General features: G+C 40.5%; 1 protein-coding gene and 1 pseudogene across 1 annotated transcript; one reads left to right on the forward strand and one right to left on the reverse strand.

The window, feature by feature from the left end:
- Positions 1–11,506: 11,506 nt before the first annotated feature.
- LOC105212145 (alpha-(1,3)-fucosyltransferase fut-3) lies at positions 11,507–13,279 on the reverse strand. Its single transcript, XM_011183942.3, has 2 exons — positions 12,381–13,279; positions 11,507–12,223 (listed from the first exon to the last, which is right to left on the reverse strand). The coding sequence occupies exons 1-2, from the start codon at positions 13,214–13,216 to the stop codon at positions 11,740–11,742; spliced, it is 1,320 nt and encodes a 439-aa protein (XP_011182244.1). The 5' UTR covers positions 13,217–13,279; the 3' UTR covers positions 11,507–11,739.
- Positions 13,280–13,733: 454 nt separating this feature from the next.
- On the forward strand, positions 13,734–20,517 carry LOC128921764 (odorant receptor 35a-like; annotated as a pseudogene).
- The last annotated feature ends 2,044 nt before the right edge of the window (positions 20,518–22,561 follow it).

A 22,561-nucleotide genomic window follows, 5' to 3' on the forward strand; every position in this document is an offset into this window, starting at 1 on the left:
AGTCAGTTATGCTTCCCGTCTTGCTTTATGGTGCAGAAGCTTGGACGATGTCAACATCAGATGAGACGACACTAGGATTTTTCGAGAGGAAAATTTTGCGCAAGAATTATGGTCCTCAGAACATAGGCAACGGCGAATACCGCAGACGATGGAACGATGAGCTGTACGAGTTATACGACGACATTGACATGGTTCAGCGAATAAAAAGACAGCGGCTACGCTGGCTAGGTCATGTTGTCCGAATGGACGAAAAAATTCCAGCCCTGAAAATGTTCGATGCAGTACCCGCCGGAGAAAGCCGTGGAAGGGGAAATCCTCCACTCCGTTGGAGGGACCAGGTGTAGAGCGACCTGCTTACACTTGGGATCTCCAAATGGCGCCGAACTGCGAAGGAGAGATAGAAGTGGCTCACTATCGTCGATTCGGCTATAACCGACTAAACGGTTGCAACGCCAATCACATACATACATACTCTGTTTCGGAGCAACAGCGCTGACCTTAAAAATTGTCCAAGCTATTCAGGAGTTCTACGAGTCAAAATGTCGAAAGTAAAAAAACAAAACAAAAAATAAATTAATTAAAAATAGCCTCATTCTGCCTTGGTCTATTCTATATTCTAGGTGCGTTTTTTATGAAATCATACTCAGCTTTCAAAGACCTGATACCATACTCCTCGCTTGGGTTTCTTTTTAACTGGCAATTCTTTCATAGTTATTACTGTCGATATCGCCGATTTTCAAGCTTCGTATTTTTGTAATGGCAGAACGATGAACTAATTTTCCAAATACCACTGAAGTGCACTAAATTAGATGCTTCATATTAATGTAAAATTGTTGAGTGCATGAACAAGCATAACTCTTCACTCAATATACGAGTAATCGAACTCATTAGATGTGCAATTTAATTAATTTTATCAGCCGCAGGCATTATTGTACATATTAGGTGTAAATCAGTTTAATTTACTAATTGACATTAAAATCTACTTACCGCCAAACCAAACAAGTTGTTTCAAATTAATTGATGTTTGCTTTACACATTTTTCATTTAGGTGTACATATATATCAATGTATATACACATACAGTCATTGAAATAGGAACGCTAAGGGATTGTGTGGCACTCGAGCTTTCGACAGTACACTCTGGTTCATAAATTAATTTAAATGATTGGTTAATGATTGCAGATAAAATTGATACCCAGAGTATTTATAATATTGGGAATATAGTAAAGTGTGCCTTTTTCAGTGGCCATATGTGTAAATTTCGAATTTTACAAATTCAGCCTGTGGCAGCAATACATGCATACAAGTGTAAATATTTATTAAACGAAATATTCATGAGATTAGGTCAAGACTCTTCGCAATATAATTATGATTGACTTTGATATTGTTGTAAAAAATGAGGAAATGGACGCGAGAAAAGAACTTGTCATATAATGGATCAACTCAAAACACAAATTTTCCCATATTTTTCTAAAAAGAGAACGACATTCAAAGCTACTATGCAAAGGGTGTTAAGCACCTACCCAAATCTTTAATCTACGGCGCCCGTGTGTGCTATTCGCCTAGTCTCGAATAAAATAAGTTTCACTTTTTAAAGCCTCGAAAGGACCTCCCACGAGAGTGGAGGGTGACAAAAGATCACACCCTCGTGGGAGTAAAAATGGAAATTAATTCGATTGCTTTGTTGTCAATGCAGAGAATTGTCGCCTGAGTGAATGTCAGCTAGCCAGCCAGTCATGAAGGTGCAACCGGCAACAAAGCTGAGCGCGACAGAATGGCAAGAAGCAGTAGCAGTAATAGTAGCTGCATTCATGGGCTGGCGCATGGATGCAAGCATGATTCTCAGCCCTCATTTAGGTTATGTAAGTACAAGGGCAGGCCACGCATGCGAGCTGACTGGCAGGCGAAGTGGGCGTTTCGCATGTTTGTGCGCGCTCAGATAAAATCTAGCGAAAACCCGCGTCAATGTCAGTGCCAAATCAAAAAACATGTGAAAAAATCGAAAAGAAAAAAATGTTTTAAGCTTCGCTTAAAGCGCAAAAATATAATAGCGCTGCTAAATGCTCTGCAGTGGAAATAAATAGCAAAATACTATAAACAAACTGATGAAGTGAGTTATGATCCTGGCGCTGTGTGACAAGCGGCCAAAGCCAGACAGCGCCCACTCAATTTGTGTGCGCACCCAGCAGGCGGTAATGCCAGCTTTCGTACGCGCCATGCCACACGCACTGCAACGCAATCGAGGTGAAACGACATGGATGGCTGCAGCGGAGCCCGTGCCACAAGCGGCATGCTCATGGAGCGCACATAGCGACAGCCCAGAATGGATGGCAATAGTAAACAATGGACGTTCAAAATGCCATTGAGCGTGTAATCGATATGAAATTGCAACGGTGGCTGTAAGCCGTGAATGCCAGTACTCGAAGTTAGCGCCGAAACTAATTGAACCATGCACTAGAAGTGGCCACGGGATCCATGGTTGTAGCGGGCTGGTTGAAAGTCGCGTTCAAAATGTTTTTTAACGTTCGCTGCGAATAAGTCAAAGGGTTCATGATCAGTAATTCGGGATCTTTGGAAACCGTTCACGCTAGTGCCGATATTAAGTTGCACTAAGTTTAAGTTCGACATTTCGAAGTTACCTAGAACACCGTTAACCTTAAATTATCCATTATTTCTAGGCCAAGATGGTTTTATGAATGAACCGCTGAAAGCAAATTGAGATTTTCGGGATTAAAATCGGGCGTGAAGGTAAGTGATGGTCACATCACTACCCGTAAATACCTAGAACAAGCGTTTATGCGCAACACACAGTAAATCACAGTGTTTATCTGTTAGTTGATGCGAACAGCAGCAGATTTATGCACACACACAAACGCGGGTACAGCTGTTGTTGGTCCACTCTTTTTATGACATTTGATGCAACACTACATAATCTGGTCAGCACTCAAAGCTCCAAACAAAACTCGATTTTTTTTGCCTCTCCAACACATCTGTGTGGCTGTGTGTGTTGCTGGCTGTAAATACGCGTATATTCCTTATGCGTTATCCGTTATCAATGTCACGTGATCTGTGACAATTGCACGCCGAATGCATTACATATTCCATGGAAAAGCGCGCCAATATCACTTGTCACAACAGCACCATCAAATGCTGGCATCACAAGTAACAACCAACGGTCGAAAGTGTCTATTTGTGTACATGTGTTTATGTTTGTATGTGTTTGTATGTATGTACTTGTCAGCTCCGCAATTTGTTCTGTCAACACAGCATTGCATCTCGTGTCCACATATGCATCGGGATAACATACACGCTTGCTCTTGTAATATCTAGTTGTTGGTGTCCTTGCAAGCGCGTACCCTTCCTCCACCGCGTGTAGATGAAAAAAAAAGCAAAGGATTGCTGTTTTATTGCTTTGGATTATTGCAAATGCATAAATTTGCATTAAACCTATGAAGCTGTGTGTGAGTGATTTGGTACGCGTGTGTATTCATGTTGCAAGTGTGAGTGCTGAGTTGCACTATTTTGCATAAAACATTTTCTAAAAATGCTTAGCATTCCAAGAGCTTACGTCTGAGCATTAGCAAAATGTAGTGTCTTTATTTCGCGTCAGTACAAAATGGTCTCAAAGTACGTTGGTGTTTTAGAATAGAAGAATAGAATAGAATAGAAGTTTAGAGGAACGCACTGCGACCTGTGGTCTATTGTACCCTCCCCATGTCTACATTTTCTAAGAAGAAAAATACATATATTAACGATCTACTAAACATAAATGTATGTATATGTACATATGTATATCAAGTATTCTTCTAACTGGTGGTTCTAATAGGGTTCTTTGCCTTCCTTTAATCATTATTTGACGACAAGTGAATCCAATTTAATTTCCATGTTCAAGGCATTTCAGTATTATCCCTAAAAACATATTTTAGAATCACATCAAATACTTTCAAATCTAGACAATCTAGTATCGTATCAAGCTTATGGGGGTCTAGTGGTTTCAGTGGTTTTAGTGGTTTCTTAGATTTTTTTCTACGACCCGTAATTTCGACAGTTAAATATTAATTTTAAACTAAAAACAACCCGCCTCGGAAAACAGGACTCTCACTTCCTCCACGATTCCGGCTGACAGGCTTATCAGAAACAAAAAATTAGCGTCGTTTTGATCTGTAAGCTTGCATACATTGAATGGATTGGACTTTTGGTAGATATTTGAAAAAACATTACGAATTTTGCGTATTTTTTTACCATAAAAAATCGAATTTTAGGAATTTTCGATTCATAAGAGTACATTCCATGCGTTTACACCTCCTGACTGTACCCTACAAATTTCAAGTCATTCGGTCAAGATGTTTTTTAGATACGATGGAGTAAAGTTTGAAAATCAGAGTTTTGAGAAACAACTTTTTCTTCAAACTGCTGTATCTTTAAAACGACTTCCAATTTTTGAAAAGCACTTTACTACCGTATTCTGGACATGTTAGGAAAGCAATTTAGGAAATAAATATAAAATTCGAGTTTTTGAGCCCATCACAAGGGATGACCCCCATAACTGAAATTTTTCACATTCGTATACAGTGCAAAGAGCTATCCGAACCATCTCTTTCTGAATGCCTGTTTTGTCTGAAACCTAACCCAATACCTTCTTTAATAATCTTAAACTCCATAAGATTCCTAAAATCCTCTATTATTCTGAAAACCGGGTTTCTGTCGAAGATTTTCCACTTAAGAGGCGGACTTTAATTGATACTTCATTTCCTTGCCTTCGCTCTCCACTTTAACTGGCCGAATGAAGGTAAACAAGTGTTTGAAAAGATATCTGAAAAGCCTTTAGCTCGGCTCTCATTTCTAATTATTTGACTTTATAGATACATATTTAGCATAATGAGATCATTTAATGAAATAGTGTCGAACTATTATTACACAGTCATCACAGGAGTGCCATTTAAATGTGAAACTAATGGCATATCTCAAATTTCCGACCAAAATAAAAGCGTTCAAATAACAGTAAACATTCAAAACAACCTTAGTAATTTACTAAACAACTTAATTTATATGAAATCAACGCATATTTGTGCTCATTGTGTCAAATTAACGTTATAAACTAACGGGTTGGAATGATATTGCTACTCAAATTTCAACGGCACAATTCCCCGAAGACGCTAAAAAGCTAAACATCTAAGCAACTAAGTAATAGAAGAGCAATAAAAACAATAACAAATGTCATTTGAAATTTGTGCTCTCCAACTAAATTGTTTAAACAAATGAGGCACGTAGGGAAGGAAGGTGCATACACATTGGTGTTGTGTGAGTGTATCTCCACTGCAATGTCGTCTGAGCGTTTTTGTCCGAAGACCGCGGCGTTGCATCTCTATTACAGCGATATTTGCTTTCCAAAGTCGTTTTGATAAATTATGCTATTTGATCAATTGTTCAACTCGTCAGCGTTGTTGGCACAGTTCCGTTTCAATGAATGAATACTTAGGCACTTACACACACACCTACAAACACATACTTACATATAGAGACATATTTGCTTGGCGGGTAACTTGAGACGCACTTGACTTTCTAAAGACATCCAGGGAGGCTGGCGGCTGGCGGCTGACGGCTCGGCTCGACTATTCTTTTCACTCATTTGCATTGTAATGCCATCCACAAATAAGTGGGAACCGATAGGGAAAAGCACTAAATTAGCTAAATTCATTGGCGGCGCGTTTAAGCTGTCGGAAAGATGTTTCTCATCCTCGCCGTGGCGTGAGGAGTGCATGCTTGCTTCGTTATGCCGAGGCATGCGTCGAACTTTGTGCAATGCCGCTAACTAGAATCAAATGAAGAGGTGTTAAGTATGCTGGTATCGAAATTCTTCGATATTGTTTACTAACTGAATTCCGTTACGCCTTGGCGTTAGTCTACTAAAAGTTTTCTTGCCGAAAGATATTTGCTTTAAACTAGTTGAGCTCGAGTGTGAGCCAAATATTTACTAACTTTTTCAGCTTCAAATTAATATGTATTTATTATGTGCTTAAGGCATTCCTCTAGCTCTAATCAAATGCATATATGCTGCTTTCTTTTCCGCTGGCGTAAACTTTTTTGGGTCCATAACGCAATATAATGTGGTCCAATGGCCGCGTTAAAGGAAAGTGTCACCAAATTATTTGCTTAACATTCAAATATCTTTCAGACAAAATAGCTGCACTCACACATATGATTTCACTTTTGACCTTTGACCCCTGCTGTTACAGTATAGCCTCTTTAATATAGGCATTTCCGAAGCACGCATCATCGCGACACACTTTGAGCCGACATTTGTTTTCGAAATCATAATTCGGTGTCACCAAATGTCGCAGGAGGTCATAAAATTTTATTAATAAATCTATTTTATGGTCCACGCGTCAGCTAATGCATTTTATTCTTTATTTTTATTTACCAACAACAAATGACGAAAACCAGCCACAACCAAACAACGGCAACAGCAGTGGCAGCAACGCCCTAAGCGACAACAACTGGCAGACGCCGCAGCAGTGGAGTGCGCCGATTTGGGGGCGTCGGCCGCAAAGACGGTAAAATAGCAACCATAATGCCGATGACGACAACAACAACAACAACTAAGCGTACAACATAATTTTTTACGTGCGCTGCGCATCACTGCCGAAAATATGTAAGCGGCAATGGCAATAACAATAATAACAAAATATTTACAACACAGGTCATAACTACTCGCACAACAACAATAATAACACCGCCTGCTGCTGCTGCTGCTGTCACATGCTCGGCTCTGGCGTGACATGAATCAGCATTTTTCAAGTCAGCGCGGCAAATCCTGCAAGTGATGACGCTGATGATGCGGCGCTGCATACAATTACATTGGTGAATTGCTGTGTACATTCGTTTAACCGCGCTCACACTCACACTCTCCGTTCAGGCATTTAATTGTTTTGGCATTTGCGCCGCTGCCGTCGCCGCTGTTGCTCGCTGACATGTTGCTCGTAAAAATCACAAATTTGACTTCGGAATGATTAATTACACGCGACGGCGCTGACAGCCTGCAGCCACTGATGCGTCATTGTGTTGGTCGCAGTCGGCCAATTTTGACATTAAATGATCGTCACATTCACAGCTCGAAGCGAGGCGAAAGTGAAAAGTGCCATCTTTAATGTTGGCAACTTCGGCTTAATGTGTAAACAGTAAAAAAGTTCGCACCAGCTGTTGGCAAACCGAAAATCAGCTCATATTACACGAAGTTGAAATGCGCAGTTATTTTGTGTCTTAAAAAATTGCGATTTTTTCTTAATCTTGAAGCATTGTGCTTAAATACTTCAAATAATCCACTTTTTTAAACATGAAGAATTATCGAGGAGCTTGCGCCGTATAGTTTCATAATACAGTCATCACAACTTAAAGTCCGTAGTCCTTATTGTCCAAGTAATGTCCTGTCAAGAACTCACTAAGCACCCTTGTAACATGGAATGGGTGGATTGGAAAAAATCGAATGCAAAACTCAGAAATCCAAACGAATATTTTTTATTATCCTATCCTCTTTTTTTTTTGGATGCTTTCTTTAGAAATTCTTTGGTTTGTAACCCTAATCAATTATCAGTACTCGTATTGTACTAAAAGTTACTTCAAAACATTTGGGATCATGACAGTTTCAGGGAATAAAACTCGTCTTGCGCTTCGGTAAAGGAAGTTAATTTTCTTTCTCGAAGGCAAATTTATTGTTGCTTCTATTATTTCTGAGAAACATTGTAATAATATTGTAATGACGAAGTGAAGAGATAAACAGACAGTAATGTTACTATTCACCTTATTTCTACACAGAAAATGTATGGGCATGCTTACTTTGGAGATTTTGTTACTTCCTTATTGTTGTTCTATGGATCAATTAATTCTAATTTCTCTGTTCACAACTTCATATACTGTATTCTTTGCTGCCTTTGCACATCACTAAGTTTTCTACAGTTTACATGAGACAAAGCACAAAAAAAGTACAACAGTTGTGAATAACAACATGAAAGGGTACGAAATGCATATATTCCTAAAATGCAGAAATAAAAAAATTGCAGTCAATTCGCAGTGTCTTCCAAAAAAAAACAAAACCTTTTCGAGAGCAGACAGTTGGCGAGTCACACCCGCAAACCGGCGATACGAACTCGATGCAATCAGCGACCGAATGCCACGTGTTATACGAACATTAGTAACACAGTGAACTAACCTCAAACCGCGCAGGATGGCATGCCAACGAGCCGCAGGACGAACGAAGCCGCAGACAATAACTGTTAATAAGCAGCAGTTGTTATCCTGGCAGCGGTTGCAGTGAATTTTAATTTTACAATTTAAATTAAATCCATTCGATGAACACGCGTTCGTACAATGCCTTCGTGCATCTGTCGGTGTATGTGTGTGTGGCATGCGACGCAGGATAACAGGATAGAAGTGGCAATGCTAAGCAACAAGCCTTATGAGTAATGTGCGCAATTTTAACAGTTTAACAGTTTCGCTTTGTTGCCTCAACTTGTATCACAAGCAGACATCGCAACAACAAAAGAACGAGATACAACACAACAACATTTGCTCCACATACCAAGACGGGAATTTGAATGCCATCGAGCCGATCTACTTTTTGTGTTCCACTACAGCGGAGGCGGTGTCACTGCTTGTTAAACCGCAACTTGTCCGCCTCCGCCTCCGAGCAGCAAGTAGCGCTCTGGCGTTCGCTCGCCAGGTTCGGACGTAGTGCGGTGTCGGTGTGCGCCGTTGGCTTGCTGTTGTGGTAGCTCATCAAGATAGTTGATCGCAGCGATCGAGGGCGATGCAGTCGGTTTGCGCGTGGACTGCGCCATCTGTGCGTCGAGCTGATCGGCGGACGATTGCCGGGGGTGCGCAGCAGTTGTGGTCCGCAATCAACACTCTTGTTGGCGCAGCAATTCACCGACAATTGGTGGCAATCAGCAATAAAATAGCGTGAAAGGAAAACCGAGACACCGCATCACACACACGCACACGGCGATCGCTGTTGGGGAGCGTGCAAAGGGTAGCGGTGCCGTGCAACCACAATTTATGGCGTTTTTGGCACATTTTGCGAGAAACGGAGCGTTGCTGCAACCCTTCTTCAATTCGAAGTTTTTCGGCACATCGTTGAGTTGTTGATCGTAAGTTGAGATCAGCGATCAGAAGACTGACGCGTGCCCATATGGCGCACAGGTTGTGCCCACTGAGTTTTTGCATATTTTCGCACAAATACGAGTACAGAGTGTACATGAAAGGACATCCCTCTTCGTTAGCGTCTCCACATGTTCCAATGTTTGTTTCGAGGGTAACAGCCGTTGCGTCTTATTACTTCCACATTAGAAGGTATTTACTATACCGTTAATTTGCCTAAATGCTCGCTAACATAACGCACATCCTTTCAGCGTATCCTTTAATTTTGTGTTTACCGTTTTGTTGCAGCCTGCGCTCGCTCATCTCGCACATCTGCTCGCTGCTCACACTCTGCGCCCGAATTAAACAACTGTAAATCTAATTTCCTGACAAGCGTCATACTAATTTTAAACCAGCTTGCCGGCTGCGAGACGTGTGTGCGCTCATAAACTGAATTGCGATGGCGTTCATGCAGCTTGCCGCTTGGCGCATGCGCGGATGCATGTGAGTGCCTTTGCGAGTGTCCCAAGTGGACCATAACAATAAATTATGTACAATAACATAATGCGGAACAAGTACGGCAGTGTACGGCATTGGAAGTTCAAATGTGGAGCCAAAGGTCTCATATGGTCGCGCGAGAGGCTGCGGCGGTAGTGCAAGGGTGCAGCTGGAAGCGCGACAAAATTTAAATCACAATGCACGCCACGGCAGTTGACAAACGAAATGAAAATAAAAACAAAGCAAGTTCATGTCAATTTCTTATTTATGTTGGCAGGATATATGTATGTACGACAGCAAAACATAGGCGAGACGAAAGCGAGCACAGATCAATAGCGTCTTAGGTCCACAGAGTCACAGCATCAGCGCGATTAGCGGAATTAGGGGGTAATCAGCGCCGCTGCACCTTTAGCTCAGCTGCGGATGAGCACACATATCAATATATAACAGAATTATAGTCAATGGAAGTACAGTGGTGGCCATAAAAAATTCACAAACTATGCGCTTCTAAGATGAGAACCAGCATCTTCACTTCATGAGATAAAGTTATGATGTTCGTTCACTTATAACAAGTGAGATGATAAACTTATAGATGAAATAGTGGAAGCCTATTGTCGCTCTTTAAGGCTATCGAGGGATAATATCGTCGAGTTAATGTCGTTTAAAAATAAAAAATGCAGTAACTACCGGTGGGCAACTCGTCCAAAAATGGGAATGTTGGACCATCCGAATTTTCAAACTCTATTTAGTGGTCCTAACTCAGCAGTCAGCAATATTCAAAATGGATCACCAAGGCCTGACGTCTCTTCTTCTTATTAAAGAATTGTAAAGCTGTAGCAATGTAGACAACTCTTTAAAATCCTAAGAAGATCGCCGAATTTCGAAGTATCTATGATATTATTGGTAAATAAAAATATCTTTTTCAGTTCTACGCTTACCAATTGGAGTTAAAATTTCTTTCGTTTCTGAAATTCATTTTAATTATTATGTCCAATTCCATGTCCAACACTGTATTTACATACATACATTTGTACATCGTGTAAAGTATAAGTCATAAGTTAAGGCGTTCGTATGTTGTCTTGCTACCTTGGCCTCTACGGCGCGACTCGTGGCGACACAAATGACTTCTATACTGTTGACACGAGAACACCGTGTGTCCCCGTATCATCGTGTTCGCGACGACGGACGGACGATTTATTGTTTTTTGTAGGCGGCACTGTTGTTGTCGTTGACATTCGCAGCCGCCGTTGCTACTGCCAGAATAATATCGGCACTCAACGGTAGCCATGTACAGCCTGTAAGTATTTGTGTACACATTAAGGGTAAATAGGTGCTTCCAGGATTAAAGGATACCCAGAGCGTAAAATAACAACATCCCCGACACATTTGTAAATATTGAAATGATTTAGTAAGTACACGTGTACTACTAGTTCTACCGACGAGTGGCAATGTTACCCATGGGTTCTGCGCCATTTCTAATAAATTTGAATGAGATTTCATGCGACACGAGGGACTCCTATGTACAGGCTGAGTAGAAGAAAAGTCGTGGATATTAGAAATTAGTGTTAGTATTTAATTTTTATTTAAGTGCGTAAGCATTTTTAAAATTAATATTTTTTATTTGAAGCTGCAGTATCTATCATCTATTGCATGCTCTGTTCGAGCAGTCAAAGTCCAACTAATTGCCTTAGGCGCGATTTAGTTGAATAAATTATGAACAAAAACACTTTTAATTGCACTCAATTGTATGTATTTATGGGAATAACAGCATTTATGACATTGTGAGTCATTTATTTATTACTTATTTTTAGAAGCACAATTTTCAACGCATAAATATAATCTATACCCATTAAATACTGTGCAAATAAAGAGAAAAATTCAATATCACATCACTCATATAACGCACACGACGTTACAAATATATATTTTATATTTTAATACCGATAAGTATATCAGCCATGCAATCTTATCTCGAGCATTAATGGCGAAAAAAGTCGCTCAACTTGCTCGCTATCGCTAATTTACATTACTTACACATGTACTGCACTATAACTGACTTAAAATTAATGTAATTAGTAACGCCTTCATTTACTTCAACATCCTAACGGTATTAATCCGAAGCTCCAGTAGTCCACGCTTCGGGCAGTTCATACGGCCTGCACATATTCTCACTTAACCAATTCACAATTGTTGTGTTTCTCGTCTTCATGGTGTCAAGCGCAATGTGTGTGTCTCTAGCATTAGTCAAGTAATCGCAAATTGTCTGCAACTTGAATGAATTTGGTAGTATTTGGTACGAATCATGCCATGTGAAGTATTTTATGTGTTCCTCGGGGTTCTGGTCCAGATAGAGCAGGTATTCAGTTAATTCGCGTATACTCGCAAAATCGCGGGCGTTTATGTATGAGTTGGGTGGTGCGAAACGCGTATAATTTGCACCGCCGAAGACTACCGGCAGCAGTCGACCTGCCAATGCTCTGAAAAAGTTCTTGCTTACATAGTCCTCACACAACTCCTCTTCGAAGGCCAAGAAAAATTTATAAGTTCTATTCCCTCGAGTATTTGGTATGAATTCGCAGATGCCTTCGCCGCAGCTGCATAGAAGAAAGAATATATGGAATATCATTACTGTCCCTAGAATACGTAACTGCATTTTTTAAATTGAAAATTCCGATAGTTATCTTTTTATAGTCCTCTATCTAGTATATGTAGATATGGCTAACTTCAACTCTATGATGCCATTTAACCCACCTGTATTCACCACAGTCGCCATAAGTGTGCACATCCATATTTTGTGTTATGCGTTCGATCAACTCCTTACGTGCTGGTTGACAGGGTCTATTCAATATGGCCAACGACAATGGCGATGATTCGCTTACACTTTCATAGAAGAATGTTCTTGAAGTATGTGACGAGAAGTTCGCTTTCGGCGCGTCCCAATTGGGATACAATGTGGGTGCCATAACTCTGGAATCATTTTTTCGCAATATTTTATGCGATTGCCAAATAAAATCGGATTTCAAGGAATATGAGAATATTTTATCGTAAAAACTCAGATCAAAATCAATCAACGATATATTGTTGAGTTGTAACGGTTTGTTTGTACCGAGTATGATAAGTGAATCGTTTGGATCCACGTACTTAAAATCAAGACCGCTTAATACATTACTCATAGTTGAGTTTATTATGACAGCATCAAAGCTACGTGTGTCTTTCAGTTGAGTAGTGTTCATCACACTACGGGTACAAGATAGAGAACGAGGCTCTTCATCACTTTGCCAATTTAAAACCGCCATTTTTAAAGCCTTCAAAGGTGTCTTTGAAGGTGTATGCTGGTTACCTCTTTTGTTATTGTTGATCGATATGAAAACTACCAATAAGCACAGAGTCACAAGCGCTGCAATGCCCAAACACAGATACTTTCTACGCCGTTGTATGCCCTGGAAGTTATTCTTTCGTTTCTGACGTTTACGTACTGCTCTCTGACGTTTGGGGGGTAACTGTGCCCTTCCCAATATGGGGCTTTTGGGATGATCCGTATATTCCGACTCCGAATCGGCGTCCGACATTGATATCACTTTGTACATTAATGTGCCGTCGAGTACATACTATGAGCACCGTTCTCCGTAGACTGAATTGCGTTTCAATATGTGGAACGCCAACGGCGGCACCTGTTATAATCGGAAATTTCATTTTTTACTATTTTATCAGCAATTGATTAGCAAACTGAAAGAATTTGATGCACAGTTGAGGCAAACGCAACGGTCGGGTTATTACTTATCGGTTAGATAAGATTAACTGTGTCGAATTATTGCGCTTTGTAGGCTTGACACAAACAATCATTACCTCTTTATTGGTTGTGCATTTGGCGCGTTCGCTACTCGCTGGTGAAACGTGCGATACGCACAGTTCACGCTTACACACGTACTTAAAATGCTACTAAAAATAGAATATTGGAACAAATGGAAACGCGTAATCGCCAACACAAAAAGAAAAAACGTTATCGGAGAGTGAAGAGTGTTAAGCGCCCAATGCCTATACTCTCAGAATATGCTAGCTGTTTGTTTCACATATCGGCGACTGCAGAACTATAGAATAACCGAAATGTATACAAATGGGGTATGTCTACCATTTTTGTCTGTCTGTCCATCTTTTTGAAAAGCGTACAACTTGAAACGTATAACAAATTTCGCGACACTGTAGTTATGTTGGTATTTCAAATTTGATACTTAAGACCATTGTTCCAAAAAAAAAAAATCCAGACGAACACCTGCAATGTTGTGCTAGGTTACCAAAAGTACGATAATTTTCTTATGAAATCGACAGAAACTCAAGATTAAGAATTGATTATGACAGAGTATTAGAATCGGTTCAAGAGTTTGATAATGAGCAAAATCGCATGAATCAGACTATTGAGCTCTCTTCCTATCGGTGACGTTGAACTCGAATATGTCGATTATGATAATTTCACCACATTTAACATGCTTTTAATTCTCAGAAATTGTCTTTCTGACTTATGATTATTATTAATTGTTTACAAAATTCAAACTAAGAAAATATACTTGTCTACATGTGTTATCATGTTCTACAATCTTAACATGACGCCATCACTGATAACTAAAAGTACTCACCAAATAGAGTTTGCATGTCTAGAAAGTAAATAAAGTGAATTAAAAATAAAAGTGGGCATATTTAAATATAGTTTGCTTTGCAAATGGACATATAATCATCATAATCGCCAATGAGAGGGCTGTAGTTATAAGGCAGGGTCCACAATATGTGAATAATTTCAAATAATGTTCAATAAGCTAAAGCTTAAAATTTTAGCTTGATATCGAAATCATGGCCGTATAAACTGAGTTCAGGTATACGTATCGATCCGTATTTATTACCAGGACCGTAACCACATCAGCAAGCGTGGAGTGGGGAAGTAAATTTGTCGACTTAATTAAAAGGTAATAGCTTGAGCCACTTTAAAAACTTGATATTCATTACATTGACACATTTCAATGAACGGAGTTTTACACACTTGGCACTCGTAGGTCTTCCACTTTCCATGTATGTATGTATGTGTACATATATCCCTATATTTATAGCTAATATGCATATGCATATTTAACTGCATTTAATGCTCAACTGCCACCTTTTGCACCCGTCAACGGTAATTCGAAACGTCGTCGTCTTCGCCGGCGAGTTCGAGTCCAATTGCAAGCCCCAAATGGCAGTCCGTATGGCATGCGCCAGTCCGCGGCATATTGAGTCTAAACAACTGTGCAAACAACAACGCTACAATAACAACACAAACAAGCGAAGGACTGGCGCATAAATATTCTTATGTACATATGTATTTGCGTTGTTCATTTTGTAATTTTGAATTGTTCAAATTTTTGGCACATTTCCATATCGTTTTACATGCGCTATATTTACACCGACGCATCGGCTGAAGCGGCAGCAGACCTTTGTCACAAGCGTACACCTTGAGGGCAGCGCCGCCAAGAGCAGATGCACACGGCCGGCCGGCCACTTGAGTACACCGGGTGTTAGAGGTCATGTTCCTTGCTTGTTCGGCTGTCGGTTATCCTTTTGGCAATTTAACGGTACAAAGGCTACGCGAGTGTGTGTTCACACTTTCAACTAATTAATTTTTGAGCAGTCGAAGCAGGGTGGAAAAACCGAGTGAGGTTTGTATGTGTGAGTGTGTGGTAATGTCCGCAATTTCTCAACTTCCTTGTCGATAAATCCATTTGTAATTCCGTTGTATTCACTTTCAATTCGACGTAATTTGATCGGACTGCGTAATGCATGGTAATGGACATTGTGCTGTCGGGTCACTTCGTGTATTAAAGTGGCTTAGGCTAAGTTTTCCCGTATATTCAGCGGTAGCCTTAACGTCAGCTGTTCCTAACCGAAGGCGATGGATTATCTCGGGATTAATAAATAGATTTACATATGTAAATATAAATATTTTTGTATAATAACTGTACTTATATTGGCAGCGTTGCTTTTAGTTTCTATTTCAATTACATTCTCTAAATGTTTTTACGGAAGTTCTTCAACAAATCTGAGACATTTACATCGATTCTTTGCTTAACATATATATTTCCAATAGTTTAAGAACTTTTCTCCTTGTTTTTCAAGAAATTCGATCCCAAAAGCTAACTTCTGGTAGAAGCAAACTAGCTTACTCTTTCATAGCTTTATATAAACCTCATACTCTCGAGATAGTTTTCGCCTTGAATATGAAGATTTCAGAATGAATAAATTTTACAAGCGAAAAAAGCATTACAAGGAAGATTCCTCATTGATTTCGTATTTCATGTATTTAGACACCCCATCATTTGCTCGGGCAATTTCTCCATTCGTACGCCTTCGTAGAACATTTTAAAGGACTCATTTGAGTTAAAGTTAATGGGTCATATTAAGAAGGGTGTGTACAATTTCCAAACATTAAACGGAATATTTCATTATGGATCTACCATGATCAAGTAAACCTAATTGCAACAACCACGTCCGTGACTTGTCTAATAAATAAGCTCTTAGTTCAAGCGTTTGGTGCAGTTTTATTAGAGTATTGCAAGCAATAAGTTGCCGCTCAATTTCTGTCCATTAATGCTTCGTGGTCCCAACATCGACTCGGACCACTATCTTGTAGCAGCTAAGATACGCACCCGCCTCTGTGTAGAAAAGCGCACACGTCAACAAACACAAGGAAGGTTCGACATCGAGAAGCTGCAATCACAACCGACAGCCGAACGATTTTCTACTCGACTTGCACTCCTGCTCTCTGAGAGCACTCGGAAAAGCCAAAAAAACAGCTGGTATGATGAGGATTGTCGTCTCGCAGTGGAGAGAAAACAGACTGCCTACCTCGCAATGTTGCGATCGACCGCAACACGAGCGGGATGGGAAAGATACCGAGAGCTGAAGAGGGAAGCGAGACGCATTTGCAGAAAAAGAAAGAAAGAGGCAGAAATGCGTGAGTATGAAGAGCTTGACAAGCTGGCCGACAGGGGTAATGCTCGAAAATTTTACGAAAAGATCCGGCGACTAACTGAAGGTTTCAAGACCGGAGCACACTCCTGTAGGACCCCCAGCGGTGATCTAGTGGTTGATGACCAGAGTATACTGTGTTTGTGGAGGGAACACTTCTCCAGCCTGCTGAATGGCAGTGAAAGTACAACACCAGGAGATGGCGAACCCGATTCCCCAATCGACGACGATGAAACAGATGTTCCATTGCCCGACCGTGAAGAAATTAGAATAGCAATTACCCGCTTGAAGAACAACAAGGCGGCGGGGGCCGATGGATTGCCGGCCGAGCTATTCAAATACGGCGGCGAAGAGCTGATAAGGTGCATGCATCAGCTTCTTTGCGAAATATGGTCGGAAGAAAGCATGCCCGACGATTGGAATCTCAGTGTACTCTGCCCAATCCACAAAAAGGGAGACCCCACAATCTGCGCCAACTATCGTGGGATAAGCCTCCTTAACATCGCTTATAAGGTTCTATCGAGCGTACTGTGTGAAAGACTAAAGCCCACCGTCAACAAACTGATTGGACCTTATCAGTGTGGCTTTAGACCTGGAAAATCAACAACTGACCAGATATTCACCATGCGCCAAATCTTGGAGAAGACCCGTGAAAAAAGGATCGACACACACCATCTATTTGTCGACTTTAAAGCTGCTTTCGACAGCACGAAAAGGAGCTGCCTTTATGCCGCGATGTCTGAATTTGGTATCCCCGCAAAACTAATACGGCTGTGTAAGTTGACGTTGAGCAACACCAAAAGCTCCGTCAGGATCGGGAAGGACCTCTCCGAGCCGTTCGATACCAAACGAGGTTTCAGACAAGGTGACTCGCTATCGTGCGACTTCTTTAACTTGATGCTGGAGAAAATTATAAGAGCTGCAGAGCTAAATAGAGAAGGTACAATCTTCTACAAGAGTGTACAGCTCCTGGCGTACGCCGATGATATTGATATCATCGGAAACAACACCCGCGCCGTTAGTTCTGCTTTTTCCCGCCTGGATAAGGAAGCGAAGCGAATGGGTCTGGTGGTGAACGAGGACAAGACGAAATATCTCCTGTCATCAAACAAACAGTCAGCGCATTCGCGTCTTGGCTCCCACGTCACTGTTGACAGTCATAACTTTGAAGTTGTAGATAATTTCGTATACCTAGGAACCAACATTAACACCGATAATAATGTCAGCCTTGAAATCCAACGCAGAATCACTCTTGCCAACAGGTGCTACTATGGACTGAGTAGGCAATTGAAAAGTAAAGTCCTCTCTCGACGAACAAAAACTAAACTCTACAAGTCCCTCATCATTCCCGTCCTACTTTATGGTGCAGAAGCGTGGACGGTGTCAACATCCGATGAGACGGCACTAGGAGTTTTCGAGAGAAAGGTTTTGCGGAAGATTTACGGTCCCTTAAACATTGGCAACGGCGAATACCGCAGAAGATGGAATGATGAGCTGTATGTGTTGTTCGACGACATAGACATAGTCCAGCGAATAAAAAGACAGCGGCTACGCTGGCTGGGTCATGTTGTTCGAATGGATGAAAGTGCCCCAGCTCTGAAAGTTTTCGATGCAGTACCCGCTGGTGGAAGCCGAGGAAGAGGGAGACCTCCACTCCGGTGGAAGGACCAGGTGGAGAAGGACCTGTCTTCACTTGGTATTACCAATTGGCGCCAAACCGCCAAAAGGAGAGATGCGTGGCGCACTGTTGTGGACTCGGCTATAACCGCGTAAGCGGTTTCTACGCCAGTTAAGAAGAAGAATGCTGAACCCATAAAATGTATTATCGACCGCTCCTGCCAAATGGCAGAGGAGTAATACCCTCTTGGCAAATTCTATTTTTCATTCTGAATATAACGTGGCCTTTGGCGGATACTGCAACGTCTTGGTAACGCCACGTCGATCGCCTTCCCGTGGGTTCCGGTGTGTTTGTGATGTGTGCCAGCATTACTTGGGAATCGCATGCAGCTTATTACTACTCGAAAACATTCTGCTGATCATGCAGATCAATATCATCGCCATCGAACGGATGCTAAGACTAAGCTGCATCGCCTTCAACAAGCGTGCGTTCAAAGCATTCCTGACAGAATTCTATTTGATTAAAATTATTTCGATGAGTAAGTTAATCTTAGATTTTATTAGTTCCACTAATACTTGTTGTATTATTTCCAGGAGCATGTAACGGGTGATTTTTTTGAGGTTAGGATTTTCATGCATTAGTATTTGACAGATCACGTGGGATTTCAGACATGGTGTCAAAGAGAAAGATGCTCAGTATGCTTTGACATTTCATCATGAATAGACTTACTAACGAGCAACGCTTGCAAATCATTGAATTTTATTACCAAAATCAGTGTTCGGTTCGAAATGTGTTTATCGACAAATTTTGTTCAGCGATGAGGCTCATTTCTGGTTGAATGGCTACGTAAATAAGCAAAATTGCCGCATTTGGGGTGAAGAGCAACCAGAAGCCGTTCAAGAACTGCCCATGCATCCCGAAAAATGCACTGTTTGGTGTGGTTTGTACGCTGGTGGAATCATTGGACCGTATTTTTTCAAAGATGCTGTTGGACGCAACGTTACGGTGAATGGCGATCGCTATCGTTCGATGCTAACAAACTTTTTGTTGCCAAAAATGGAAGAACTGAACTTGGTTGACATGTGGTTTCAACAAGATGGCGCTACATGCCACACAGCTCGCGATTCTATGGCCATTTTGAGGGAAAACTTCGGAGAACAATTCATCTCAAGAAATGGACCCGTAAGTTGGCCACCAAGATCATGCGATTTAACGCCTTTAGACTATTTTTTGTGGGGCTACGTCAAGTCTAAAGTCTACAGAAATAAGCCAGCAACTATTCCAGCTTTGGAAGACAACATTTCCGAAGAAATTCGGGCTATTCCGGCCGAAATGCTCGAAAAAGTTGCCCAAAATTGGACTTTCCGAATGGACCACCTAAGACGCAGCCGCGGTCAACATTTAAATGAAATTATCTTCAAAAAGTAAATGTCATGAACCAATCTAACGTTTCAAATAAAGAACCGATGAGATTTTGCAAATTTTATGCGTTTTTTTTTTTTTAAAAAGTTATCAAGCTCTTAAAAAATCACCCTTTATAAGACAATTCATCATAAGATACGCAGTCACACCATGCCAGCGCTCCTGTACTCCTACTCCAACCTGCTCACTCTCTTGGCTTTCTTTAAGGTGCCAATACATGGCCTTCTGAATGGCGAGCACAATATGCCCTTTCAAATGGCCGTTCCGTTCGACTACAAACATTGGCCGAATTACATATTCATGCTGTCATTTGTTTCTATCTCAGCATGAATGGTGGTCTTGAATATCATATGAGAGTCGTATCTGCTGGTCACCTCCATAGTATATTTGAATTACCGATTAGTTTTACTGGAGGAAGATATCTTGAAATAAGGCGGGTATGTTTCGAGAGATTCGAATCCGAAAACTGTCGCTAAACACTTTCTCAATCGACTCGTTGTATTGCTCAGAAGAAATGACGAGCTGCATAACGTCGCTGAGAAATTGGAGGCCCCGTACACGTGACCAATATTTGCGATGATGTCTTTTAGTGCGCTGCTGCTTTGCGTTCTTGCTTTCAATGCTCATGAGATAGATATTGGTGTAGATAAAAATTGGCGCTATAGCTATGAACCAGAGATCCTTCCAACTGACGGGCATGGGTTTTTTCGTAGTTACACTGGAAACTACGGTGAAGGTAAGGATTCCACGCATTTTAGTAACGTATGACCTTATTGTAAAATCGTTTATTCTGGTATTCATTTACAGATCCTGCGGGTTGCTGGCTCTTATTTGACGTTTCTCTTTTCTATGCGTTAGAAGCTGGCAATGTGGGATTATCAATAGAGAGAATGAGGGAAGTTGTATATGAATTGTCTCCACTTAACAGAAATTAAAGTCTTCAGTGTGTATTTTGTACCTCGCTCTATATAATATATAGTTTCTTATTATCCTCAGCAAAATATTTGTATTTTCGTTCTCTAGTTCTGTTTTCTAAATTCATATTAATTTTCACACATAGAAACGTTATCCAATTGCAATTACAGTATTTTTACATGACTCTTTCTCGTTCCTAAGAACAATACTTAAAAATAATAATTAAAAAAACAACAACCATTTTCCAGGACAATTAAGCGAGGCACATAAGACATGTACACTGAAGTGTAGAGAGCTTTCTGCTGCCACTACCACTTGAACTATGGAATTTAAATAAATATTTCCATAGCAAAAATTGGCAACAATAAAAGCAACAAACACGTTCGCAACGAAAAGAGCACAAATTACGAAAGAAAAATTGCAACAGCTTGCCTCGAGGTACAAAGTGCGGGACCAACAAATAAAATAAAAATTCAAAAATAACAATAAAACATATTTACAACATTACTGTTTGGCAGCGTCTTTGGTGCGAAAACAATAGCAATGAGGTCGCGAAGACTGACGCCGGTGCCCGAGGGCAGTGCGCACAGCAGTGTTGCAAGGACTAACTTTTCGTAAAGCATGACTTCGCGAATTCGGGGAGCGAAATACTTTGTGCAACTTTTTTATTTACAATACATACATATATACATGTATGGGAATATGCACAGACATAAATTCTGCGGTAATTGAGTTTGTGACTTTCAATTTGCCTCAATGAGCCGAAAGTTCGCGAAAAGTGTTTGTGTGTGCCGAAACCCGGTTTTACACTCGAGTGAAACTCATGCTTGAAACACAAATAACTTGTTAGCGCTCAAGTAAAAGAAAAAACACCTTCAAAGTGCTAAAAATGCCTTAGAAAAGAACTAATTATTACATTCTTAGTGGGGAGTAATCTCCACAAGAATATCTACAACAGTCTGTTTGTCGAAGAAGCTCCGGGTTGTGAAATTCAATTGTTTACTCGTATTCTCAAGATTTTCAATCGGAGAGAAAATATCATTTAGAAAATCCGACGCAAGGATGTCTAAATACTTCATCAAACTGGTACCAGAACTAATACCACGGAAGTAGGTGCAAATTTATATCCTCAAAGATCACCAAGCACAAAAGCTTTCTCCAATAACAAAAAGTAACTTTCAATCTATGAATTGCTAACATCTCCAAAACTGTATAAGACCTTGATGTGCAGAAGAAAGAGTCTAATTTTTCATATAGTTGAATTTCAAAAACATATTCACTGCCACATTTCTTCCTTAATAAGACCTTATGACGATCTCTACTACTGTTTGGTGTTGAAAACATTGTCCGCATGTAAGTGTATGTAAATAAAATGTATTGAAACCTTGATTTCGCCTCAATCGTTGTCAATAGTCTATGTGAGCAGCTGCCACCGCTGTTGTGCTGACATTGTGTTCGTGTGTGCTCGGGTATTTATATGAAAGCGAAATCCTACAAATGCGAATCCGTTGCCAAACATGCCAATTTTGAATATTTGATTTGGCGATTTCAATGCAACGATTGTGAGTGAACGGTGAGTGGCGAGTTTGGCACACAACAAATGCCAACAACAAGAACAAAAACAAAAAAAAAAAATAAAAAACCAGTTGCAAGTGTGTTACAAAGAGTAATCAAAGAATACGGATTTGACGTTAAATGAATGCGAAATATTTGCGCTTGTATGTATGTATGTATGTATTAATACCCGTTTGAAAGAATCGCAGAATGGCATTGTTTTGAATACCTTCTTGCTGACATCCGCAGTGGCTGACGAGGGGCACACGTTTGGCACGGGCATAGGGGTTGCAGGCTTTCACAAACAAATCAAATAGCAAGTTTTGCAAATAAAATCTTTCTTTTAAGTACAAAGACTGCTTTAGATTTGGAGCCACCACCGCAGCGCTACTCCAATTTCGTTGACCCGCCCTTAATATGAGCATTAGAATGA

This window comes from Zeugodacus cucurbitae, chromosome 4 (genome assembly GCF_028554725.1).
Source record: "Zeugodacus cucurbitae isolate PBARC_wt_2022May chromosome 4, idZeuCucr1.2, whole genome shotgun sequence".
Classification (NCBI taxonomy): domain Eukaryota; kingdom Metazoa; phylum Arthropoda; class Insecta; order Diptera; family Tephritidae; genus Zeugodacus; species Zeugodacus cucurbitae.